The sequence below is a fragment of the Canis lupus genome, chromosome 1 (assembly GCF_003254725.2).
Source record: "Canis lupus dingo isolate Sandy chromosome 1, ASM325472v2, whole genome shotgun sequence".
NCBI classification, from domain to species: Eukaryota; Metazoa; Chordata; class Mammalia; order Carnivora; family Canidae; genus Canis; species Canis lupus.
Window position 1 is genome coordinate 115,414,719 of NC_064243.1, and position 27,829 is coordinate 115,442,547.

Here is a 27,829-nt window from a genome sequence, read left to right on the forward strand (position 1 = left end):
GGGGGACGGGGCGCCAGGACCACGTTTCCTAGGATCCTCCGGCATTCCTCCTACGCTCTCATTGATCCGTGAGATGTCACTGGCCGTCGGAGGAGAAACGAGTACCTTGCAGTCTGGGCGTCTTAACAGTGAGCGCCTAAGCTTCGTTGTATGAGAGGCGCAGATGTCAGAGACACCCTGCCGTGGGCGAAGCCTCCTCACCCACCGCCTCTTCGTCTCAAAGACTACACTCCCCAGAGGCCCGCGCGGCCACTTCCGCCGTCCCACGCGCTCTCCTGGCGGTGGAGTTTACGTAGCAGGAGCACTTCCGGTCTATGGGTCCCGCCCCCTCGCTGGTTGGCGGCGGGTTAGGCCTCCCTCTTCGAGTCTCTTGCATGCTTCTGCGCTTGATTCCCGAGCGTCAGCCTCAAGATTGGCAACGTGCACCCCGCGTTCCGTGAGTGCCTTGAGTCATTGCTTCGTCCAGTCAGCACGTCCCTCTGCTTGTCCCTGTTTTACTCGTGGGGACACAGGCTGCCTCTGAACTCGGGCGCTCTTCTGTGGGCACGTCCAGGCCGTTATCTTTTCATCCCAGCATAGAGTTAGACACAGCCCCTTACTCCCCTGCCGGGGGGGACATGGACACCACTCCCTGGCCAGGACTTGGGGCTGGACTTGAGGGTGCTCGGTCACTCTGAACCAGGGCTCTGGATGGGCATTGGGTTGTGCTCGTGATTTCTGTGACACCGAACACCCAGTTGGGGGGCTCCGGAGCAGACCCCGCCTTAACTCCCGGGGAGGGGCTTTTCCATCTAGGCACGCTCTTCTTTCTCTTCAGATCCCTAGCTCTGTCTTCTGAGACTTTGCCCTTCTCCAGGGAGAGCATTCAGGAGACCAGGAAAATGGCCACGGGGCTTCTGAAAGCCAAAAAAGAGGTGAGAATTTTCATCACATTCCATGTTGGCTGCCAACAGGATGAATCCAATCCTTTTCCTTGCACTGCAGCCTGCCTTGCTGGTATTGAGCAAAGGTCACGCTTGTTCCTGGAGGAGTGGTGGTTCATCTCACATGGAGGCCCTCCCCCCCCCCCCCCCCTTTAACATTCCTCTCTGCTCCACCCATACCTCAGTCATCCTCAAAGTGGTCAGTTGTAAACAACACACATGGAACAACTGAAATAAACATACAGGAACATCCAAGCTTGATTGTCCAGTGGTAAGCATTGAAAGACAGGGACAGGAGAGATGCTTATGATCCGAAGTCGTTAGGGAGGGCTTCCAGAAGAAGTAGGGCTGTCTGAACTGCCCCTGAGGATTTGGTTAAGTTGGAGAGTTGGCAGGGCAGGGAGGAGAGCAGGAAGGACGGTTAGCCTGAGTTGGGCACACTGCCCTTGCCAAGTGTGGGAAGATTATAGTCACCAGTGGAATTACTTAAGGTTGATTTTTAAATATGTGCTGGTGAAGATACAGACACGTGGAACAGAGGGGAGCTTGATGGTCTGACCTGAATTTTACATTGAGAGCATTTTCAGCATCTGGCAATGGGGAGATTTCACCAAAAATTCTGGATTGCCTGAAAATAAACTGCACTGTGGTGTCAGGGAATTCACAGCGAACAGTACCTTCGTCATTTGGACCGGTCCTGCTGAGTTTATTTGCCGCACTTGCCACAGTATCTTCCAAACTGAGGTTGAAACCATTGACCAGCTAACATTTTGCCTGCCTCTCTCATTTGTTACCTACCTGGCCCCTGAAGGATTTTCATTTTCCGCTTCCGAGTCTGGGTGGCTAGATTGAGTGCCAGACTGAGGAGTGTAGATTTTGTTTTTGAATAAGCTAGGTTTTGAAGGATGCTGAGAAGGAATTTAACATAAGGAAATCAATGACATGGACGTATAGGGACTTAAGGGGAAACTTTCTAACCCCTGTGAATGGTGGTTATGATGATCTTGACTTAACTGTAATTAACATTTATTGAGCACCAACACAGTTGCCAAGCTGGTTAACTATCACTTCTGATATGCATTAACTTGGTTATTTCAGATCTGCCTTGACTGTCCTTATAAAAAAGAGGAAAATTTAAACAGAAAATAAGACCTCAATTTCTTTATTTTTTTTTTTTTTGAGACCTGATTTATTCTTAATCCTGATCTTCGGTGGTAGAGATTTACAATTTCCTGGACACTATCAGAACATCTTTGAGAGTTCTGTTTCTCATTAGTATTTCATCCATTTGAAAGTGTTAGTACCAAGAATGCATAATAAACCCAATTCAGGACATTTCCTAAGGCAACATTGAATATTTTGTGTGTATTTTCTTCACTGATCATTATGTTAATAGGAAGGCATTCGGATTTTCTGGGAAAAGCCAGACATTTGTGTGAGCTGATTTTTTTTTCTGCTCCTAATAACTTAAAAACAAATATGGAAGAATTGATCAAAGGGTACAAGCATTTGAATGGATAAATTGTTTAAGATGAAGCCTCTGTGCCTAGAGGTATACCTGACACATATGAAATGTTTAGTGCATGGAGGAATGACAGCCTTAAATAAATTTGAAGAAACTAAGTAACAAAGGAGTTTCTGTTGTTTGTGTTGATATGTTATTTGGTGCATATAATTAACTCTGTATTTCAGGGAGTTGGGTAAACTATCCATGTACTCTGATATGCATGACATCTGAATTATACAAACCAATTTAAACAAATATACAAGGATGCCTGGGTGGCTCAGCAGTTGAGCATCTTCCTTTGGCTCAGGGCATGATCCTGGATTCCCGGGATTGAGTCCTCCATCCGGCTCCTTGTGTGGAGCCTGCTTCTCCTCCCTCTTCCTGTGTCTCTGCCTCTCTTCCTGTGTCTCTCATGAATAAATAAATAAAATCTTTAAAAAACCCCAAATATACAGTAGGATATAAGTATCATTGGCAAAAAGACTTTTGCCTGAGAGAATAAATTAGAATTTGTAACAAATGAGATGGGCTGGCGGACACGTGATGTTTCCTATCCTTAGCATTTTTTCACTGATTCCATTGAACAAACTTGCTGAATGTCTGCTGTGTGCAGGATACTTGATGGATGACATTCAGTAATGTGAAAAGGCACAGCCTGCACACTTATGGGTCTTCCATTTTATTTTGGGATTCTGTTACCATTGGGATTTGTTTAATTTTACACACTACTATACACACGCAAACACACACATATACATTTTGACAGACTTTAATGATAAAATCAGTGTATTAAAGCTAGTGTCAGTATTTCTACCCAGACCCATTTTTTTTATAGGTGGAGGAACAGCCACACTTAACCCACTGGAAGTGAGTTCTATAATAGTGCATTGAATGGATGAACCCATCCACTATTTCCCAATTTGGGGGATTATTTTTATTATTTTTTAATTTATTATTATTTTTTTATTATTATTACTTTTTCAGTATAGTTAACATACAGTGTTATATTAGTTTCAGGTGTCCAATATACAGATTAAACACTTCCATATATCACCTAGTGCTCATCACAAGTACACGCCTTAATCTCCACCACGTATTTCACCCATCCCACTGCCCACCTCCCCTTGGTAACCATTGGGTTTTTTCTCAATAGTTCAGATTCTATTTCTTGGTTTCTCTCTCTTTTCTCCTTTGCTTATTTGTTTTATTTCCTAAAATCCACATATGACTGACATCATATGGTATTTGTCTCTATTTTGCTTAGTATTATACTCTAGCTCTATCCATGTTGTTGCAAATGGCAATATTTCATTCTTTTTTATGGTTGAATAGTACTTCATTATATGTATAAAATCACATTATCCATTCATCTATTGATCAACACTTAGCCTGCTTCTATAATTTGGCTATTGTAAATAATGCTGCTGTAAACATGGGGGTGTATGTATCCCTTTGAATTGGTGTTTTGTATTTTTTGGGTAAATACCCAGTAGTGTGATTACTGGATCATAGGGTAGTTCTATTTTTAACTTTTTGACGAACTTCCATATTGTCCTTCACAGTGGCTGCACCAGCTTGCATTCCCACCAACATTACAAGAGGGTTCCTTCCAATTTGAAGGAATATTTAACTTATTCCCAATACTTTAATTATTGTAAATTTTGCTTCTATGATCAATTTGTGCATGAAGTTCTTTTATAGATTTGTATCCGCACAACAAAAATATGCTAAGATGAGTAGAAATGACCATTTTGAAGTAGTGGGGATTCACACCAGTTGGAGCTTTGGAATTTTGCCTGTTCTAAAACATTTGATCCTTTTGATTGTTTCTTCTATTTTCAAGGCCCTCTTCTTCCATCACGGTGTCTGCTTTATGTTGTACAGTTTTCTTATTTTGTTTTTATCATTATACTGTGCAGTTTTACATCGTCAGGGTAGATCTGCCAGGACAGATCTTTTTCTTTTCTCACATGAATGTTTGCAATAGAGTCCTGGCTTATTTCCACATGTTGATATGGTCCTTGGCCACCCACTGCATGTCTCTATCTTCCTCATTTTCTCCAAACATTATAGTAACATCACTTTTGTGCTCAGAAGCCCTCCTTCAGTGGCTCATAACAGTGTCTTAGATATTCAGGACACTCCTCATTTCAGACTTATTTATTTGGGGGGGAGGGGCAGAGGGAGAATATTTTCAAGCAGACTCCCCACCTAGCACGGAGCTTGACTTAGGGCTCAATTTTGTGACCCTGAGATCATGACCTGAGCAGAAACCAAGATTTGGATGCTTAACGACTGAGCCACCCAGGTGCCCCAGGACACTCCTCGTTTCAAATGTATTGACTTGTTTCTGATATCATGTTCTTTTTTTTTTTTTTTTTAAGATTTTTATTTATTTATTCATGAGAGACACAAGAGAGAGAGAGAGGCACAGATGCGGGCAGAGGGAAAAACAGGCTCCATGCAGAGAGCCCAATGTGGGACTCGATTCCAGGTCTACAGGATCACACCCTGGGCTGAAGGCAGTGCTAAACTGCTGAGCTACCCAGGCTGCCCTTGATACCATGTTCTGATGATTAATTCTGAAAGTGCATTTATTGCCAACACAGTGATGTCATTTCATATACACCTTTAACTTAGATGGATTCATTTTTTTTAGGAGCTCAGCTGGAGAAAGGAAGACAATCTATACTCTTTTCCATGTAATGACTTCATACTCAGGAGTGAGAGAAAGCTGGGAGGACTGAATCTAATGCTTGCCAAATCTAAGGAGTTTCTGACAGCGTGAGCATCATAGCAATCATAGCAAGTCCAGGATGATATTATTATTATTATTATTATTATTATTATTTTAAAGATTTTATTTATTTATTCGTATCAGGGAGAGAGAGAGAGAGAAAGAGAAAGAGATAGGCAGAGACACAGGCAGAGGGAGAAGTAGGCTCCATGCAGGGAGCCCGACGTGGGACTTGATCCTGGGTCTCCAGGATCACTCCCTGGGCTGAAGGCGGTGCTAAACCTCTGAGCCACCCAGGCTGCCCTCAAGGATGATATTAGTTGTATTTTTCATCTAACATAACATTCCTTTATCAGTATATCACTTAGCCTTTGCTGCACAACAAACCACCCCAAAGCTTATTGACTTAAAAAGAAGTAATTTATTAGCACATTTTTGATAGGTAAGTATTTTGAACTGGGCATAGATGAGTATTTGGCAGGTTTCACCTGGGCTTGCTCATGTTGCTGCAGTCAGTTGGCAGTTTGGGGCTGGATTACCACCCATGCATGAGAGTAATTAGCTAGTTGATTAGGGTGCTTTTTTTTTTTTTTTTAAGATTTTATTCATTTACTCATGAGACACACACACACACAAACACACAGAGGCAGAGACACAGGCAGAGGGAGAAGCACGCTCCATGCAGGGAGCCCAATGTGGGACTCAATCCCAGGACTCCAGGATCATGCTCTGAGTGGAAGGCAGATACTTTAACTGCTAAGCCACCCAGACATCCCACCATCCCATATGTCTTGTCTGGAATACCCACCCCTGTTTTTTCTCCTTGATCCTTCAAAATCCTTCCTGCCCTTCAAGACCAAGATCATACCTTTCTCTCATAAAACTTGCTCTGATCTCTCTATCCCTCCCCCTTTTTAAAGGGGTTTTGTTTATTTTTTTGAGAGAGGGAAAGCATAAAGGGAGAATGAGAGGGAGAATCAAAGAGTCCCTGCTGAGCAGGGAGCCCGACCTGGGGCTCTATCCCAAGACCCTGAGATCATGACCTGAGCTGAAGGCAGATGCTTAACCAACTGAGCCACCCAGGTCCTCTTGATCTCTCTCCTACAGTGATGTCTCCCTCTTGATATTCCTCTGACCTAGTGATTTTAAACCATGACTTAGGGGCCTTTAAAAGCCTAAAAGCCGAATCTCCAGAGAGTCTGATTTTATTGATTTGTTGTGAGACCCAGAAATCCATAATTTAAAACACCCCAGTTAGTTCTAAAGTACAGCTAGAGATGGGTGAGAACCATAGCTCTCACTCATCCTGGCTGTGCTTTGTTTATAATTAATTACTTTGATGGAGGGCCGGGTTCTGGGGTTGCAGTTACTATTGGTGGGGGGCAAGGTGAGGTCCTGTTTTAAGGCTATTCCACATCCAGTGTAGAACAGTTATGCTGATAGAGAATAGGAAATTTAGGGAAGGGTCCCTTGAGAGGGCACAGCATGGAATTTGAGAGACACAGTATCATCACTTAAGGAGTGATGGTGTTCTGAGAAGGGATGCAAAATCAAATCACCAAAGGGACCAGGTAGGTAGCTAAATGCAACAGGTAAGGTAGGAGTTGCAGCAGTCTGCTGATAACATGCATGGGCTAATGGACCCCTAGTGTGAAGTCACCTTCAGCCAACTGTGGCCCCCTGCAGCAATGCAAAGCCAGAGTGATCAGTTGGATTTATGGATTTTTTTTTCAACAGGACTCATAAGTTGATATTTTCATGTGAAATCATCCAACATATAAATGATATAAAGAAAATGCTGTGTATGGCTCAGGCTGACCCTATCTGCGAATTGCAGATTGTATCCTGTTTTAATATCTTTTTCTAAAAAAGATTTATTGGGGTGCCTGGGTGGCTCAGGCAGTTAAATGGCCTGCCTTCGATTAAGATCATGATCTTAGGTTGGAACCCCACGTTAGGCTCCTGGCTTACTGGGGAGCCTGCTTCTCCCTCCCCCCAGATCATGCTCTCTCTCTCTCTTGCTATCTCTCTGTCTCAAATAAATTAATTTAATTTAATTTAAAAAATTAAAAAGAGGGCAGCCCCGGTGGCACAGCGGTTTAGCGCCGCCTGCAGCCCAGGGTGTGATCCTGGAGACCCTGGATCGAGTCCTGCGTTGGGCTCTCTGCATGGAGCCTGCTTCTCCCTCTGCCTGTATCTCTGCCTCTCTCTCTCTCTCTCTCTCTCTGTGTCTCTATGAATAAATAAATAAAATCTTTTAAAAAAATAAAAATTAAAAAATTAAAAAGATTATTTATTTATTCATTTGAGAGAGAAAGACAAAGTGCACAAGCAGGGGAAAGGGCAGAGAGAGAGGGAGAGAATCCCTGCTGAGCATGGAGCCTGATGTGAGGCTTGATCTCACAACCCTGAGATCATGACCTGAGCCAAAACCAAGAGTTAGATGCTCAACTGATTGAGCCACCCAGGTGTCCCAGATTATGCTCTTTTGTTTATTTTTTTAAAAACTTAAACAAGATCTTATTTATCCATGAGAGATAGAGGGAGGCAGAGACATAGGCAGAGGGAGAAGCAGGCTCCTCGTGGAGATCCTGATGTGGGACTCAATCCCAGGACACCCAGGATCACGCCCTGAGCCAAAGGCAGATGCTCAAACACTGAGCCATCCAGGCACCCTGAGAAGAATTTTTACAGAAGGACCAGGGAAGTCCTCCCTGAGCACTTAGCATGTGCAACAGACCTTTGTTTTAAGCCCTTACATTTACCAACTTCTTTGATCCTCAGCATAATTCTGTGAGACAAGCACTGTTTTTTTCTTGGTTCACAGAAGAAATGGAAATGCCGAGAGGTTAATTAATTTGCTGAAGGGTACTCTAGTTGGGGACAGTGTGATTTGAGTCCATAGCCTTCCCAACCAGTCGCTTGCCAGGATCAGGGCAGCAGAAGCAAGAGAGAGGAATGGATCCTGCTGCAAAGTATACGTATTGGTGGGTACTCACCCCTGAGAGACTCAGCTGCTTCAAGTATGTGGGGCATAAATGCTTAGACCTTCAAGTAGTCTCTAATATTCTTCAAGCTTAGTAAAGTGATTAGTTTTTACTGTTTAACTTTGTGTGTGTGATGTCTTCCTCTTCTCTCTGCTTAGACTTAAAGCTCCCAATGTGAAGGGACTTGTGTTTTGCTTTCATCCCCTGTAGCAGCTGGCCTAGGATGTTCACAGTAATAGGTGCATAAATAATGCTGGGTGGATAGAGAAAGAATAGTGGTCTTTGAACCCTTGGCTCTAATGTCATGTAGGGGAAGAAAAAAAATCATTTTTCTTCTATTTTGGGTTCATTGGCTAGGGCTCTGTAAATTAGACCAACAAAAGATTAACAAGAGAAAAACAAGTTTATTAATACCTACATCATAAATACACCCTGGAAGCACTCAGTGATGAGTAACTCAAGGGGGTGGTTAGAACTTGGGCTCATATAGCATCTTAACAAAAAAATAATAACTTTTTAGAGAAGTGACAAGACAAAGGAAAAGGATTTTGAGATTTGAGGGCAGCAAATTGTGGTGGAAGATGAGGGGTAGTTAGTAAGGTTTGTTGTGTGGATTCCTTTGGTGCCATCTCCTGGCTGATAAGGGTCTAGAGTTGTTTCCAGGGATTAATTTCTCTTCCTGGTAGAGAGGGGAGGGGAGATACTTTCACAAATTTTTGTTCTGCTCTTAGGCAGATAGGGGAGGAGCAGAGAGCTTTTCTTGTGTCTGCTTCTTCTCAATACCGTCAGCTCAAAATAATTCTAATGCCAAAATGGCATAATTTGGAGTGGCATATTCTGCTACCTTTCATTCATGATCCAAAGTAGGGTTTAGGAATCCCTGGGTGGCGCAGCGGTTTGGCGCCTGCCTTTGGCCCGGGGCACGATCCTGGAGACCTGGGATCGAGTCCCACGTCGGCTCCCGGTGCATGGAGCCTGCTTCTCCCTCTGCCTGTGTCTCTGCCTCTCTCTCTCTCTCACTGTGTGCCTATCATAAAAAATAAAAAAAAATAAAAAAATAAAAAAGTAGGGTTTAGTTATCTCTACCTCCCACAGGGAAGCCTTTTGATTCCTCATCCTGAGCTGTGAGCAAGGCAAACTCCTGGATGAGCAGTCCTGTATTTTGTGTTAAAGGCGTTCGTGGCATTCAGGGATGTGGCTGTGGACTTCACCCAGGAGGAGTGGAGGTTGTTGAGCCCAGCTCAGAGGACCCTGCACAGGGAAGTGATGCTGGAGACCTACAACCACCTGGTCTCACTAGGTAAGGATGGCTTCCCTTGGTCCTTAAAATCTGCCCCACAGAGTATTTCCTACACATCACAAGGAAGGGCTACCCATGAAGCAGGTTTGTCCTAGGGTTGGGCTTAGAAACAATAACTTACCTTCTCTCTTAGGGGAAATCTGAATTTAGTAGAATTGAAAACTGGTAGACTTACTCATGTGGCCTATAACACTGCATTTCCAACCTCTTTCAAGGCCTGGACTCTCTTTTTGCTTTATTTGAAACCTAGGTTTTCCTTCACCAAGTATTAAGACGCTGTTTATCTGACTGGAGTCACCTTTACTTACTCAGCTCTTCTACTGTGGAGAGTTCACAGTTATAGGTCCTTTGTACTACCCTTTGGGTCTCCCTGTGAATTTTGGCTCTGAGTTATGAAATGGCCCCTTGAGCCCATAACCAAGAATCCCCCCCCCCTTTTTTTTTTTTCCTCATGAGCAGAAATACCGTTTTCCAAACCAAAACCTATTTCTCAGCTGGAGCAAGGGGAAGAACCTTGGATAGAGGAGAGACAACATCCACTGGGCCTCTGTTCAGGTGAGTGTGACACAGGGTAGGTGGGACCATCCACAGCTTAGAAGATAGGGAAGGAGGAGGCATCTTTCATGATGGGGAAGAAACTCTTCTCAGGCCTCCTAGGTCATTGATAAGTCTGCCTGGCATGACCTCCCTTCCAGAATATCATTTTCCATTGAGGGAGGGGTTTTCTTGGTTTCCTTGTGTCTTTCCTCCACCAAGAAGCCTCCCTTCCTCTTACTTGGCTTGGCTTCTTCATCGTGTTCAGTCCTTCCTCATTCATGGGCTTCTTTCTCTTCCCTTGATCTTAAAAACTACATCTATCCTCTGGACATTAAGTCTGCCACCCTTTAGATACTTCCTAGTTTCTTGTAGGTGAAACATAATTGATTATTTCTACCTTTCCAATTCCCATAGTTTAAAACATGTATTACTCAGTAATTATGATTATAGGAAGCTATGATTAATAAAAAACTAGGTACTCAGGAGCCAACATCCCAGATTAAGAAATAAGATGTTACCTGAATAGTTGAAGTTTCTATTTCCCCTACCTCCCCACACCCCTGCTCAAAGGGAACTGTTTTTTCAAAATTAGGGATTTATAAATCTTATGCATGGCCATTTGCTTTACTTCATATGTAAGAATCCCTCAACCATCTATAGTGTTGTTTGACATATTTTTAAACTTTTCATTAATATTGTCATATTATGTGTATCCTCCTGTAGTTTGCTCTTTCCACTGACACTGAGTTTGTAATATTAACCCATATTGATATATGTTGTTCTGATTCATTCATTTTCATACTATATAGTATTTGTTGTATTATATGCATAATTATAATACAATTCATTTATCTATTTTTAAAAAATATTTTATTTATTTATTCATGAGAGACACCGAGAGAGAGAGAGAGGCAGAGACACAGGCAGAGGGAGATGCAGGTTCCATGTAGGGAGCCTAGTACGGGACTCAATCCCAGGACTCCAGGATCATGCCCTGAACTGAAGGCAGACGCTCAACTGCTGAGCCACCCTGGCATCCCTCATTTGTATATTTTATTTTGTTGGACATCTGTGTTTTTACCAATTTTGGCTATTAAAGAATGCAACTATAGGGGCACCTAGGTGGCTTAGTCGGTTATGCCTCTGTCTGCCTTTGGCTCAGGTCATGATCCCAGGGTCCTGGGATTGAGCCCTGTTCAGAGGGGAGCCTGCTTCTCTCTCTCCCTCTGCCCCTTCTGCTTGTGTGCTCTCTCTCTCATATAAAATCTTAAAAAAATTGCAACTATAAATATTCTAATACACCTATCCTTGGGCATATAAGCACTTGTTTCTCTAAGATACATGCCTAGGAGTAGAGTAGCTGTGTCAGAGAGCATCCTAGACAATGCCAAATTGCTTTCAACAGTTGTTTCATTGGTTTGCACAGCTGCTGTAATAAAGGCTATGTTTCTGACCATCCTTTGGGTATGAAATGGCCTCTCACACTAGTTTTAATTTGATTAGCATTGAGTTTGAGTGTCTTTTTTTTTTTTTTTTAATATTCCCTTTCTTTTTTCTAATCCATTTATGATAGTCACAGAGAGAGAGAGAGAGGCAGAGACACAGGCAGAGGGAGAAGCAGGCTCCATGCACCGGGAGCCCGATGTGGGATTTGATCTTGGGTCTCCAGGATCACGCCCTGAGCCAAAGGCAGGCGCCAAACCGCTGCGCCACCCAGGGATCCCGAGTTTGAGTGTCTTTTTATATGTTCTTAGGTTGATTAGTTTTGATGTTTCCTCTTCTGTGAATTGCCTGATCAGATCTTTTGCCTGCTTTTCTTTTTCTTCTTCATTTGTAGAAGTATTTAAATCCTGGAAATGATTCCTCTGTTCACTCAATGTATTGTGTCCATCTTCTTCCTGTCTGTGGGCTGCCTACTTGCTTTTTGTTTTTTAAAGATAGATTTATTTATTTATTTATTTATTTATTTATTTATTTATTTATTTATTTATGAGAGAGAGAGAGAGGCAGAGACACAGGAGGAGGGAGAAGCAGGCTTCATGCCAGGACCCTCATGTGGGACTCGATCCCAGGACTCCAGGATCGCTCCCTGGGCCAAAGGCAGGCGCTAAACCACTGAGCCACCCAGGGATCCCCTGCCTACCTGCTTTTTAAAAAGCTACTTAAGTGTGCCTATGTGGCTCAGTCAGTTAAGTGTCTGACTTTGGCTCGGTCATGATCCCAGGGTCCTGCGATCTAGACCTGTGTTGGGCTCTCTGCTCAGTAGGGAACCTGCTTCTCTCTCTCTCCTTCCTGCTAGCACTTTCTCTCTTGCTATCTCTGTCTCTCAAATAGATTAGTAAAGTCTTAGAAAGATAAAATAAAAAGCTGTTGAATTTTGAAATAATTGAAGTCTCAGTTTACCTTCAGCCCAGGGTGTGATCCTGGAGACTCAGGATTGAGTCCCACGTCAGGCTCCCTGCATGGAGCCTGCTTCTCCCTCTGCCTATGTCTGTTCCTCTCTCTCTCTCTCTATGTGTGTGTCTCACGAATAAATAAATAAAATCTTTAAAAAATAAAATAAAATAAAATCTTAAATCTTTTTTTTTTTTTAATTTTTATTTATTTATGATAGGCACACAGTGAGAGAGAGAGAGAGGCAGAGACAGAGGCAGAGGGAGAAGCAGGCTCCATGCACCGGGAGCCTGACGTGGGATTTGATCCTGGGTCTCCAGGATCACGCCCTGGGCCAAAGGCAGGCGCTAAACCGCTGCGCCACCCAGGGATCCCTTTAAAAAATAAAATAAAATAAAATCTTAAAAAAATAAATAAAATGGCATCATAAAATCACCTATTAATATTTTATATTTGCTTATCATATGCATGTTCTCCCTTTTCCTTTCCTCCTCTCAATATGTATGTATATATATGTAATATATATCCAAATAGTATATACTTATGTATATGTATAAGTGTGTGTGTGTGTGTGTGTGTGTGTGTGTAGGTTCATATGTACATGTTTGTTAAAAGGTTTTCTAAGAAGGGCAGTATTCTCATTTAGCCAGTTATCAACTTCAGTCAATTTAACTTTGATACAGTAATTTTATCTAATATCTACTTCTCATATTATAATTTTGTCAACAGACGCAGTAATGTCTTTTTACTCTCCAGAAAATGATAATCTGGGTTTCAGTAGTGCATTTATATGTCATGTCTATTTAATCTCCCTTAATATAGATCATTTCAATAATCTTTCTTTGTCTTTTATGACACTGACATGTAAGATATGCATTCTTACAGTTTTTAAACAACTTCATTGAGATATAACTTATATACATAAAATCTAGTTATTGTAAGTGTACAGTTGCATTATTTTTGGTAAAAGTTTTTTGTTGTATGATCATTACTTCCATTTAGCTTTTGAATATACTGTCATCCCTAAAAGCTCTGTTATGCCCATTTGCATCTATCCCTCCTCCTACCTGAGCTCTAGGGAACCCCCTTGATATGCTGTCTCTATAGATTTGCTGTTTCTGGACATATTCTATACATGACATCATAAAATATATAGTCTTTTGTATCTGGCATAATATTTTTGAGGTTCATCCAAGCTGTGGCATATATCAGTAATCCATTCCTTTTTTTCTTTTTTTCTTTTCTGAGAGAGAGTGCTCATGTGTGTGCCTGGGGAGAGAGAGAGAGAGGGAGAATCCCAAGCAGGCTCCATGCTCAGCAGAGAGCTGGAGGCAGGGCTGATCCCATGATCTTGAGATCATGACCAGCTGAAGTCAAGCGTGAGAAGCTTAACCAACTGAGCCACCCTGGTGGCCCAGTTATCTGTTCATTTTTATTGCCATATAATATTCCATTGTATGGGCAGCCCTGGTGGCGCAGCGGTTTAGCACCGCCTGCAGCCTGGGGTGTGATCCTGGGGACCTTGGATCGAGTCCCACATCGGGCTCCCTGCATGGAGCCTGCTTCTCTCTCTGCCTGTTCCTCTGCCCCTCTCTCTCTGTGTGTCTCTATGAACAAATAAATAAAATCTTTAAAAAAAATATTCCATTGTATGGACATAGCACATTTTGTTTACCCATTCACAGGTTGATGAATATATGGGTTGTGTCCACTTTTTGGCTATTGTGACTAGCACTGCTAAAAACAATCATGTACCAGTCTCAATGTGGGCATACATTTTTATTTTTGGATAGATTTCTCTCTATTTTACACCAGTAGATGTAAAATTTCTGGATTGTGTGATATGTTTATATTTGGAGAAACTGCAAAATTATTTTCCATAGCGGCTTTACATTTCTATTAGTATTTCTATTTTATATTTTTGTTTTCTGTTTTTATATTTTCTATTAGCAGTGTGTTTCTTTACATCCTTATCAGCACTTGGAATTGTCTTTAATTTTGATTACAGACATTCTAGTGGGTGTATGGTATTTCATTGTGGTTTTAATTTGCATTTCCCTAATAACTAATGATGATTTTTTAAAAATATTTTGTTTATTTGAGAGAGAAGAGAGGGAGAGCACAAGAAGGGGGAGGAGTAGAGGGAGAAGCAGACCGCCTACTGAGCTGGGAGCCTAACTTGGGGCTCAATCACAGGACCCAGAGATCATGATCTGAGCCGAAGGCAGATGCTTAACCCACTGAGCCACCCAGATGCCCCATATTGATCTTTTTATATGCCAAGTAATACTTTGCATGTCTCTTTAGTGAATAGCTATTCAGTTCTTTTGCCCCATTTTTAAATTGGATTGTTTTGTCTTCTTTTTTTTTTAATTTTTATTTATTTATGATAGTCACAGAGAGAGAGAGAGAGAGAGAGAGAGAGAGAGGCAGAGACATAGGCAGAGGGAGAAGCAGGCTCCATGCACCGGGAGCCTGATGTGGGATTCGATCCCGGGTCTCCAGGATCGCGCCCCGGGCCAAAGGCAGGCACCAAACCGCTGCGCCACCCAGGGATCCCTGTTTTGTCTTCTTTATGAGTTGTAAGAGTTTTTCATATATTGTAGACACAGTCCTATATCAGATATATGGTTTTCACATACTTTGAACTCTATAAAATCAAGTTTCAGAAAAAACACAAGTCTGGGACTTGTCTTTTCATTGTCTTCATGGTGTCTTTTCAAGCATAAAAGTTTTAAACTTCAGTGATGTTCAATTTAACAAAAATTTGAATGGATCATGCTTTTGGGTGGTATAACTAAGAAGTTTTTGTCTTTTGTTTAGACTATTTGGTTTGTTCATATTTAATATAGTTATTGATATGATTTAAGTGCCATTTTGCTCTTTGTTCTTTATATGCTTCATGTTTTTTTTATTCCCCTACCTTCCTTTTGGCACATATATATAATTTTTGTAGTTATTTTCTTAATTCAGCTCTAGGAATTAAACATGCATCTAATTTAGCATAATCTAATTAATACTAACTTAGTTCCAGTAAAATATATATATTATAAAGCCCATAATATGGTGTTATAGTTACATCCTTTTCTAATAATCTTATGCGTTTCAGAGAAATTAAGAGAAGGAAGGAGAAAAATATACATATGCAGTCTGTTATATTTACCCAGATACTTACCAGTTTTACCCAGTTTTGGTGGTCCTCATTTGTTCCTGTGAATCTGAGTTAGTGTCTGGTGTCATTTCTCTTCAGCCCGAAAGACTTATTTAATATTTCTTATAAGGTATGTTTGCTAGCAACAGATACTCTCTGAGTACCTGTTAATCGGTGAATATCTGTATCAATTTCATTTTTGAAGGACAGTTTCGTGAGAATAGAATTCCTCCTTAGTAGCTTTATCACCTTTATTTCAGCCCTTTGAATAAATCATTCTACCGCCTTTTTGTCTCCATTGTCTCTGATGAGAAGTTAGCACTAATCATATTGTTTCCTCCTGTGCATGTTGAATCATTTTTCTTTTGCTGCTTTCAAACTTTTCTCTTTTGTCTTTTTTTCTGATTGTCAACACCTTGGCCATGATGTGTTTCTCTGGGGTTCTCTATGTTTTTCTTGCAGTTTTTTGAGCTTCTTTGATTTGCAGACTAATGTTTTATATCAGTTTTCAGACTTTTTAGTTATTATTTCTTCAGACATTTTTTTCTGCTCTCTTTGTCTTTTCCTTTGTGCATTCCCATTATGCATGGATTGGTTTATCTGATGGTGTTCCACAGGTTTCTGGGGCTCTTTGCTTTTCTTTGATCTTTCTTTCACCTGTGTTTCAGTTTAGGTAATTTCTATTGATTTATCTTCAACTTCATTGGTTCTGTTGCAAACTCAAATATGCTGTTGTAACTTCCTAGTAATTTTGTAATTTTGATTATTTTACTTTTTAATTCCAGAGTTTCCTTTTAATAGTTTTTATTTTCTATTGAGATTTTTTTTTTTTTTTTTTTTTTTTTTTTTTATTTATGATAGTCACAGAGAGAGAGAGAGAGAGAGAGGCAGAGACACAGGCAGAGGGAGAAGCAGGCTCCATGCACCGGGAGCCTGATGTGGGATTCGATCCCGGGTCTCCAGGATCGCGCCCTGGGCCAAAGACAGGCGCTAAACCGCTGCGCCACCCAGGGATCCCTCTATTGAGATTTTTGTATTTAAGTTATTGTACTTTAAGTTTTTACATGTTTCCTTTAGCTCTTTTTTTTTTTCCTTTAGCTCTTTAAATATATTCATAATATCAGCTTTGAACTCTTCCCTGCCCCCCTCCCCCAGTAAATCAACATCTGGGCCACCCAGCAACAGTTTCTATTGTCTGCATTTTTTTCTCTCAGTATGGGTCATGCTTTCCTGTTTCTTTGGAAACTGGATATTTTAGATACTATGTTGTAGCCCTCTAGAAGCTGATGAAGTTTCCTGCCTAGATATTGTTGTTGCCACTTTTAGTAACTTTTCTAGACTAAATACTGGAATATGTTTTCTCTGGGAAGGTGATGTTTCCATTTGATTTGCTATTCTATTCTTGTATTTTTAATCCTGGCTTCCTGATTTCAACCTTGTGTCTGCAGAGCTTAGTGATATGCAACAATTAACAATAGGTTGTGTTCAAAGACTTTGAGCCAGTCAGGCTTCCTACCTCTGCCAGGGGATAAATATGTGGGTTAGGGAGCTCATTCAGAGTTCACATAAGTTTCCAAGTCTTGTCTGGCTTTTTACTGTCTACTGATCCCTCTGTTTTTTCCTCTGTATCTGGTTATAGCCTCTGTGTCAGGCAGGGTTTTGTGCACAGCTCCCATCCATCTCCCCTGCTTTTGCAAAAACAGTCTTCTAGTCAGCCAGCGTTGTGCTGAGAGTTTATCAAGCACCCCCCTGGCTTTCTCACCTTCAGGTTTTCCCCTGCTACATTTCTGGTGGCCTACCAGTCTTTTTGGGGGGAGGTCCCCAACCAAGACTACAATCCCAGATAGTGGTCATCGGTGGCCTTCTCTGTTCATTTACCACCTATATCACATTTACTGACAGTTCCACCCATCATTGGTTTCTCACCTTCTACTCAAATCAAGGTGACTGCCCCATAGCAGCAGCAGAACTCATCGTTTTATGGCCTGTCCTAGTATAACTACCATACCAACCAAGCTAGGGGATTGGAAGGGTGAGAGCAGCTCCAGGCAATAATGTTATAGATTCCCACTTTTCTTATCTGGAGTTCAGTGTTTTTCATGAATAAATGCTTCTCAGTTTATTGTTATGTTTTTGATTGATTTCTGGAACTAAACTTTTTACTCTGTCAGTGAAAATAAGTGAAAATAAGTTTTGGAATGAATTTTCTATATTGCAACAGTACAAGGATGCAAAAACTTTTTCTATAAGGGGCCACACAGTAAATATTTTAAGCTTTCCAGGTCACATGCAGTCTATTGCCCCATTGATTGGATATTTATTTATTTCTCTTTCTTTCTTTACTCCTTAGAAAGGTACAATCCTTTGTTTACCTGGTGGGCCATAAAAAAAAAAAAAAACAGGTTGTGGGCTGAATTTGGCCTACCTGACAAGTTTGTTAATTCTTGTAATTAAAAATATAGTGTATAAAGTAAAATGAGAAATAGCTCTTTTTAGTCACTGGGTGACTCAGTGGTTGAGGGTCTGCCTTTGGCTCGGGTTGTGATCCCAGGGTCTTGGGATTGGGTCCTGCATCAGGCCCCCCTCAGGGAGCTTGTTTCTCCTTCTGCCTATGTCTCTGCCTCTCTCTCTGTGTCTCTCATGAATAAATAAATAAAATCTTTAAAAAATAGTTCTTTTTATAGATGCAAGGATGTCTGAATGGGAGACAGGTTGTGATGTAAATATATTGTGAATAGCCAATGAGCAAAGCAAAATGGCACAGGCAACCCAACCCATAGCTAGTCTGACTAAAAATATTGTTTCTTCGGCAGGATCAAAGCTAAACATTCAGCTTTGTCCCCACTGCCCCCTGGCATTCACTAGTCAGCAAGGCCTCAGCCAGCATGTGTGGTTCAGTCACCTGCCGCAGCTCTTCTCAAGTTTACATGCAGGAAATCATCTCCATCCAGGGAAACACTATCCAGAAGATCAGAAACAGCAGCCAAAGCAGCTCTTTGGTCAGACCTGCTTGAGTGACAAAACAGAAATTCAAGAGGCAGAAGACCCCAAGCTCTTGTCTGGGAGAAGAGTAAGCAAAAGCATCACTTCAGAGGTATTCTCCAGCCTACTGCAAGAACAGCCAGTAAGGTCCAAGCGAGACAACACAGTAATGGACCTAGGGCCCAGCCTAGGCCAGAGGACAGCGCTTGAGGAAACAGACAAAATGTTGCACGGTGTAGAAGTCTCAGGATTTGGAGCTATCAAATATGAGGAATTTGGGCTAGGCTTTTTGAAGGAGCCAAAACTGCTCAGCCTCCAGAAGATGGGCGCAGGGGAGACACCTTACATGTACACTGAGTGGAAACAGAGCTTTAGCAAAAGGTCAATCCTCATCAAAAACCAGAAGATACCCTCTGGGGAAAACCCTTATGTGTGCAAGGAATGTGGACGAGGCTTTACCTGGAAGTCAAACCTTATCACACACCAGAGGACACACTCAGGGGAGAAACCTTATGTGTGCAAGGAGTGTGGACGAGGCTTTACTTGGAAGTCAAACCTCTTCACACATCAGAGGACACATTCAGGGGTCAAGCCGTATGTGTGCAAGGAATGTGAGCAGAGCTTTAGCCTGAAGTCAAACCTTATCACACACCAGAGGGCACACTCTGGGGAGAAGCCTTATGTTTGCAGGGAGTGTGGGCATGGCTTTCGCCAGCATTCCCATCTCATCAGACATAAGAGGACACATTCGGGAGAGAAACCTTATGTTTGCAGGGAGTGTGACCAGAGCTTTAGCCAGAAGTCACACCTCATTAGACACTTAAGGACCCACACAGGAGAGAAGCCTTACATATGCACAGAATGTGGGCGCCATTTTAGCTGGAAATCAAACCTCAAGACACATCAAAGAACACACTCAGGGGTTAAACCTTATGTATGCCTTGAGTGTGGGCAGCGCTTTAGCCTAAAGTCAAACCTCAACAAACACCAGAGGTCACACACAGGGGAGAAGCCATTTGTGTGCAGGGAATGTGGACGAGGCTTTACCCGGAAATCAACCCTGATCACACACCAGAGGACACATTCAGGGGAAAAGCCATTTGTGTGCAGGGAGTGTGGGCGAGGCTTTAATGATAAGTCAACCCTCATCGCACACCAGAGAACACATTCAGGGGAAAAGCCTTTCATATGCAGGGAGTGTGGTAAAAGGTTTAGCCAGAAACCAAACTTATTTAGGCACAGGAGAGCACACTCAGGTAGTATACCCTTTGTGTGCAGGGAGTGTGGGCAAGGCTTTTGTGATAAGTTAACTCTCATCACACACCAGAAGGCACACTCAGGGGGGAAGCCTCATGTGTGCAGGGAATGTGGGCAAGGCTTCAGCCGGCAGTCACACCTTATTCGACATCAGAGGATACATTCGGGAGAGAAGCCTTATATTTGTAGGAAGTGTGAGCGAGGCTTTAGTCGGAAATCAAACCTCATCAGACATCAGAGGACACACCCAGGATAGGAACCTTCTATGTACAAGTATAGTGAAATCTTTAGCCAAGACTCCTATTTCATGAGATGCCCAAAGTCACACTTAGGGCTGTGGCTTTAGTAATAAGTCAGCCATTGCCAGGCACCAAAATAGAGACATTTTATGAGTGACAGGAGTGTTCAGGAGCCTAATAGTAAAAGTCAACATCTCCAATCCATGTGAAGGAGAACTGCTGGCTCATTTTCAGGAGCTCTGGCTTTTCCTAGTGGGGATGATGGGTTGTGGAAGATCTGTCAGGTAACTTGTTGGAGGGGGCACTTCTAAGTAGGCTGAAATTAGGGAATGGAGACCATTCTATCATCTTCCAAGAACACTTGAACACTCTTTACATAGTAGCCTGATATTAGAGAAACAGCAATACTAGAGAGCATCTCTTAATGTCTGTCTTATATTTTTAGAACAAGAGACTTGACAGAAACTATGGCTGATTTAGTTTCCCAGAGATGACCTAGCAAAGTCAGCATCAGGGAGAGTTTGGGAGATGGTGAATTCATGTGAACAGAGATGTTGCATGGGTAGAAGAAGGTTTTATTATGGAAAGGGCTGACTGGTGAGAAAGATTGTGACTATCCTAGCTCTAGGTTTTGGGAAGGGGTGTCCATTTTTGCTTGTTTCCTGGGGCTCTCTTTTGTTTCCAGGTTGAGTCCATACTGAAGATATTTTTATTTACCGGTGTAGAAATGTATTATATGCTTTCATAAAGAAAACACCCTTACATATACAGAAATAGAAAATGAAATTACTTTCTATTCTTCTTTGAATTGCCATAATATATCCCACAGGTAATTCTTTGGTTTAAATCTTTCCAACCATTATAAAATATATGATTTTTCTGGTTGGGAGTACTCTTTTTTTGAGAATGGCAGTGTCCCACAAATTAATTTATAATTCTGAGTCAAGGCCCAATTTTTTTTTTTCATGGAACTTGACTAAATGATTCTGAGTTTTATTTGGAAAGTAGAATTTTGAGATTTTGAGAAACTGTATAATAACTTGTCTTTTTATCTGTGGACAGGTATTTAGAGTAGAACCATATAAAAATAGGAAAAACCTCACTTGTATATGAGTATTTAGAAAGTGATGAAACACAATTTCTTTCTTTTTTTTTGTTTGTTGATGAAGCACAATTTCAAGTTATGAAAATAGTAAGTACAATATTCAGTGTTTGGGTGATTGGCTCTCAACTTAGGGAAAAAGAAACATAGGTCCCAAAGTCTCAATATCCAAAGTTAGAGTTAGGAAATCAAATAATATATAGTAGTTCAAATAATATGAGGTGCATACATTTTATAAAATTTTATTTTATTTTTTAATTTTAAGTAGGCTCCATGCCTAACATGGGGCTTGAACTTATGATCCTGAGATTAAGAGTCACATGCTCACCTAACTCAGCTAGGCACCCCAAGGTGTGGGAGTCTTAGTTTTTGTTCAAAATCTAAGTTTGAGTGGAGTATGCAGAACCTGGTGAAAAATTATGAAATACTATCCTAGATGGAGCAGCTGGCATGGTTTCCCCTTCTCATTCCTTCCCATGTTAAATCCTGGCCTGCTATTATTTCTCCTTCTCAATAGAAAAATACTTTTAGAGTTTTAATCTCTTTGCATCTTAGAATATAATTATTTTTTTCTATAAAAATGTCACAAAAATAAGGATTCCCAAAGAAAGTATGTATCTTTCACTGTTTTTTTTTTAACTTTAAGAAGAAATATTTCAGTTTCAATGTAATTGGTCTATAAATCCAAACGATTTTGCCTTAAATTATATAAAATTCTCAACAAGAAAAAAATAGAGCACTACTCATATCTGAAGATACAAATAGATTCAAAGAGACTCAAACCTGGGGAGACATTTATATAGAACAGCAACCAAACAGAGACTGGAAATGCTAGAAAGATGCCCCATATTTGGCCCTCCCTAGCCCCCACCTATACTGATTCCTTTTTCTTTTTAAGACTTTATTTAGGGGATCCCTGGGTGGTTCGGCGGTTGGCTCCTGTCTTTGGCCCAGGGCGCGATCCTGGAGTCCCGGGATCGGGTCCCACGTCGGCCTCCCGGCATGGAGCCTGCTTCTCCCTCCTCCTGTGTCTCTGCCTCTCTCTCTCTCTCTCTCAAATAAAAATAAATATTTAAAAGAAAGACTTTATTTATTTATTAATGAGAGACACAGAGAGAGGCAGAGACACATGCAGAGGGAGAAGCAGGCTCCTTGCAGGGAGCGCAAGGTGGAACTCGATCCTGGGACTCTGGGACCCTGGGACCACGCCCTGAGCTGAAGGCCAATGCTCAACCACTGAACCACCCAGGCTTCCCACCTATACTGATTCTTAAACCTGCATGAGATCCTCTGCTTAGAACTTCTCAGAAGAGACGAAATTGGAACAGGTAACCTGAGTTCTCCACGTGGGCCTAGCATTAAAACCTCTGTGCATCCTAGAAGCTGATTAGGAGACAAGCACCAGATGGTATTCATATATGTGGATCTTCAAAATCTTGTGGTTTTATTATTTTTTTCCGCTCTATCTGGACTAGCTATCTACCATTGCCCCATATTTCATATCCTGAGATAATAGCTTTAGATGTTTAAAAAAAAAAACAGAAAAAAATGCCCAAGCTCAACCACTGCCCATCCTACCACTCTTATGCTTTAAGTAATAGACTATATACTGCATGGAGAAAATTTTGAAAAGATGATGAACAGCATGAGACAATATCATGTCAAGTCCAGAAGCCTGTTATGGTCACCATTGAAATCTGTTTCAAAAGAGGGGTGGCAGGGGCGCCTGGCTGGCTCAGTCAGGTAAAGCATGGGTCTCTTGATTCGGGATCATGAGTTTGAGCCCCACGTTGGATGTAGAGATTACTTAAGAAAAAAAAAGAAAAGAGGTGGCAGTAAGTTTTAATATAACTATTCTATTTTAACTTATTATGGATCAGTGTTTCTGAGTGTGGTTAGAGGACGTTTGGGAGCCCTTTCATGTGATCCACATGGTCAAAAAAAATTTCATTATAACACTAAGACATAATTTGCTCTTTTCTGTTGTGCTGAAATTTGCACTGATTGTACAAAGGCAATGGTGGGTAAATCTGCTGGGCCTTTAGCTTGAATTGGGACAGTGTTATTAAACTCCTTTACCACCACACACTTGTAAAAACAGGCGAGTTCCCACTTACAAATGTTCTTCATAAAACAGTTAAAATTAGTTTTGATAACTTGATCCTAAGTACAAGATTTTTAAATTATAGTTTTATTTTGAGATTATTTTATTTTATTTATTTATTTTTTAAGAGTTTATTTATTTATTCATGAAAGCCACACAGAGAGAGAGGCAGAGACCTAGGCAGAGGGAGAAGCAGGCTTCCTGCAAGGAGCCCGATGTGGGACTTGATCCTGGATCCTGGGATCATGCTCTGAGCCGAAGACAGACGCTCAACCACTGAACCACTCAGGCGCCCTTTATTTTGAGATAATTTTAGATTCATCCATTTGTAAAAAAATTATGTAGAGAGACCCCATGAGCTCTTTGCTAAATTTATCCCAATGGTAATGTCTTGCAGAACTATCATATTACAACCAGGATATTAAAATGCACATAAAGTTTTCCTTCATGCTGAAGTATCAAGTTGTTTCCAGGAAATGCGCTTTTATGATTGAGTGGTGAGCTGAATTAGCCCCCTTTTTATGGACACCAATTTTATTTGAAAGAATAACTGACACATTTTGGATAAGAAGATAAAGACTTGTATGTTTGGTAAACATTTTGTCAAGAATGAAGTGATTTATAAAAACTGACAGTAAAGAAAACTAGTAGTAATTTTTGTTAATTTGACTTTCAAACAAAAAAGTAGTGTATTGAGGGGATCCTTGGGTGACTTGACAGTTTGACGCCTGCCTTTGGCCCAGGGCGTGATCCTGAAGTCCCGGGATCGAGTCCCACATCGGGCTCCCTGCATGGATCCTGCTTCTCCCCTGCCTGTGTCTCTGCCTCTCTCTCTCTATGTCTCTTATGAATAATAAAATATTTTTAAAAATTAACATATTGAAAAACAAGCATCTATCACCATGAACTTGACAGTGTTCTAATACTTAGTCTTTTGTGATGAGATTGCTGATGTTACTAATGAATGTGATTTTGTAATACCATCTAATGAAATATGTCAGTATTTGGAAGATCTGCCTAACTCATTGAACCAGTATTTTCCAAATGATTACTGTGTGATGGTGCAAAATCATCTGTGGCAATATTATAAAGTATAAGATAGACAAATGGATTTTAATTTGAGAGACTGAGGCTAGGGGTATCGGCTGGCTTATTTAGTCAGTGGAGCATGTGGCTCTTGATCTTGGAGTTGTGAGTTCAAGACCACTTTGTGGATAGAGGTTACTTAAAAAAATACAAAAAATTAAAATTAATACCAATCTTTTTAAAAAAAGGACAGAGAGATAAAGGCCAGATTCCACATTACAGTAACTTTAAGAAATTACCAATTGTTGATTTTTGGTGTGGTATTAAAGAATAATATTGACAAATATCTGAAAAGGCCATTAAATACTTCTTCATTTTTAAATTGTGCCTGTATGAGGCCAGGTTTTCTTTATTTATCTCAGCAGATTAAATGTAAGAGCACATAGGGGCACCTGGGTGGCTCAGTTGGTTAAGTGTCCAACTCTTGATTCCAGCTCAGGTCATGACCTCAGGGTTGTGAGATCAAGCCCCAAGTCAGGCTCCAGCTGTGTGTGGAGTATGCTTGGGATTCTCTCTCCCTCTACCCTTTTCCCCACCCTATAAATAAGTAAGTAAGTAAGTAAATAGATAAATAAATAAATAAATAAATGCAAGAGCACATATAAAATACCAGCTGTATTCTGTTACACTTAGGATGAAAGAGATTTTCAAAACTATAAAATAATGCCACTCTTCTCACTGATTTATGTAGTTATTTTTTGGTGGAAAATATTCAAACTCAAGTGAATGTGAAACACTTTACTTTTCATTTTAACTGCATCATTTCTGGATGTTTATGGTCTTGGGATGCCTGGCTGGCTCAGTCAATACAGCATGCAACTCTTGATCTGAGGGGTGTAAGGTTGAGCCCCATCTTGTGTGTAGAGACTACTTAAAAATGAAAATCTTGGGATCCCTGGGTGGCTCAGTGGTTTGGCGCCTGCCTTTGGCTCAGGGTGTGATCCTGGAGTCCTGGGATCGAGTCCGGTATCAGGCTTCCGGCATGGGGCCTGCTTCTCCCTCTGTGTCTCTGCCTCTCTCTCTCTCTCTCATTCTGTGTGTGTGTGTCTTTCATGAATAAATAAATAAAATCTTAAAAAAAAAAAAGAAAATCTTTAGGGGTCCTTGGGTAGCTCAGTTGATTAAGTGTCCAACTCTTGGTTTTGGCTCAGGTCATGATTTCAGAGCCATAGGACTGACCGACCGCCCCCCCCCCCCCCGCCCCGCCCCATCAAGCTACACATTGGGCTCCGTACACTCAGTGCAGGGTTTGCCTGGGATTCTCTCTCATTCTCCCTCTGTCCCTCCCCCTGCTCTACAAACAAACAAATAAATCATTTTTAAAAATTTAAATTTTTAGGGGGATCCCTGGGTGGCGCAGCGGTCTGGCGCCTGCCTTTGGCCCAGGGCGCGATCCTGGAGACCCGGGATCGAATCCCACGTCGGGCTCCCGGTGCATGGAGCCTGCTTCTCCCTCTGCCTGTGTCTCTGCCTCTCTCTCTCTCTCTCTCTCTCTCTGTGTGTGACTATCATAAATAAATAAAAATTAAAAAAAAAATTTAAATTTTTAAAAAGTTTAGGGATGCCTGGCTGGCTCAGTCCATACAGCATGTGACTCTTGATCTCAGGCTTGTGAGTTCAAGCCTCATGTTTAGTGTAGAGCCTGTTTACAAAAAAATAAATAAAAACTGTTTAGATGTTTATGGTCTATATCTCACAGCAAACAATACTTCACATACATTTAAACACCAGGAAAAAAAAGTCACACATTATAATATCTAACATACTATTAACATCTATGCTTTATATAATTTAAACTAGGTGTGGGGCACCTGGCTAGCTTAGTCATGGAGTATGTGATCTTGGGCTTGTGAGTTCAGGCCCCATGTTGGGTGTAGAGACTGAAAAAAACAAATTTAACCTAAACAAATTTAAACTACGTGTAGAAGAAAATTACCACATAAAACAAATGCAGAGAAAATGCTTGTTAATATCCACTGACAGATGTAAACCTATAATCTGAAGTATTCTGCTCTATCTAGACAAAACACAGAACTCTTGGGGAATATTTATTGCTAGAACTAAGTTATATAATTACTTAATCTCCTCTGTGTCTATAGACATATTCTGAATATTCTTGAGAATTATTTTTCTATTTTTTAATCAAAAAAGCTTTATTCTTTTAATCACCTTTTCAATGTATCTTTTTATATTTTGTTAATTTCTGTTAATATTTACTAATCTCTTGAAGCTTATTTTTATTTACTGCTCTTTAAAACTTATTTAATCTTATTTAAGGCTTTTTAACCTTTTCCTTTTTTCTTCTGAAAGTCAAGTCAGTTTGATGTATTCATTTTTACCATCCCCTAATGTTTAGGTTTTTTTTTTTAAGATTTTATTTATTTATTCATGAGAGACAGAGAGAGGCAGAGACATAGGCAGTAGGAAGAAGCAGCCTCCCCATAGACAGCCCCACGCGGGACTCCCATCCCAGGACCCTGGAATCATGACCTGAGCTGAAGGCAGATGCTCAACCATTGAGCCACCCACGTGCCCCGGTGTTTAGTTTTTTTTTTATTTTTTTATTTTTTTATTTATTTATTTTTATTTATTTATGATGGTCACACAGAGAGAGAGAGAGAGAGAGGCAGAGACACAGGCAGAGGGAGAAGCAGGCTCCATGCACCGGAAGCCCGACGTGGGATTCGATCCCGGGTCTCCAGGATCGCGCCCTGGGCCAAAGGCAGGCGCCAAACCGCTGCGCCACCCAGGGATCCCTAGTTTTTAAAATTTTATTGCACTATAGTCAATATATTTTGTGATTTCTTCCATTTTATTTCATAAGGTTTAGTTTTAAATCTAATGAAGTTCTATGAATTTTCACATTACCTTAAAAAGCAAGTGTTTAACATATGTATATATATATATATTTTAACAATATTATACCAAAATTAAAAGGTTGCAAACTTTGATGTTTTTATATATATAGTTACCTCATCATTCTCCTGTTGTTTTTTTATTAATGATGTCTTTTACTTATTAATTTATATTATGTTTAACACATGTAAAATTAGATTTGTAATGTAAATGTAGATATAAGTAATATTAATAGAACAAACACCAATGTATTCACCCCAGCAGAAGAAATAAGCCTTAATTATTTTTAAAAACTTAGCACTTCCATTTCTATAATAAATAAATTTATGATCATGTTAAGAAGCTTTTCTCCATGTATTTCCATCAAGCTTAGCTTTCAAATCTATCTTATTTAGGCCTATAGAATTTTTTTTTTTTTTTTTTTAAATCTGGGTTTTCACACATCAAGTCTTTTTTTTTTTTTTTTAAGATTTTTATTTATTTATTCATGATAGTCACACAGAGAGAGACAGAGAGGCAGAGACACAGGCAGAGGGAGAAGCAGGCTCCATGCAGGGAGCCTGACGTGGGACTCGATCCCGGGTCTCCAGGATCACGCCCCGGGCCAAAGGCAGGCGCCAAACCGCTGCGCCACCCAGGGATCCCCAGGCCTATAGAAATTAATAAC

The 27,829-nt window shown here is 40.8% G+C and overlaps 1 protein-coding gene across 1 annotated transcript; it reads left to right on the forward strand.

Moving 5' to 3' along the window:
- Window positions 1-27,504, forward strand: ZNF875 (zinc finger protein 875). Its single transcript, XM_025421521.3, has 5 exons — window positions 1-436; window positions 818-914; window positions 9,328-9,454; window positions 9,914-10,009; window positions 18,350-27,504. The coding sequence occupies exons 1-5, from the start codon at window positions 315-317 to the stop codon at window positions 20,029-20,031; spliced, it is 2,124 nt and encodes a 707-aa protein (XP_025277306.1). The 5' UTR covers window positions 1-314; the 3' UTR covers window positions 20,032-27,504.
- Window positions 27,505-27,829: the final 325 nt, after the last annotated feature.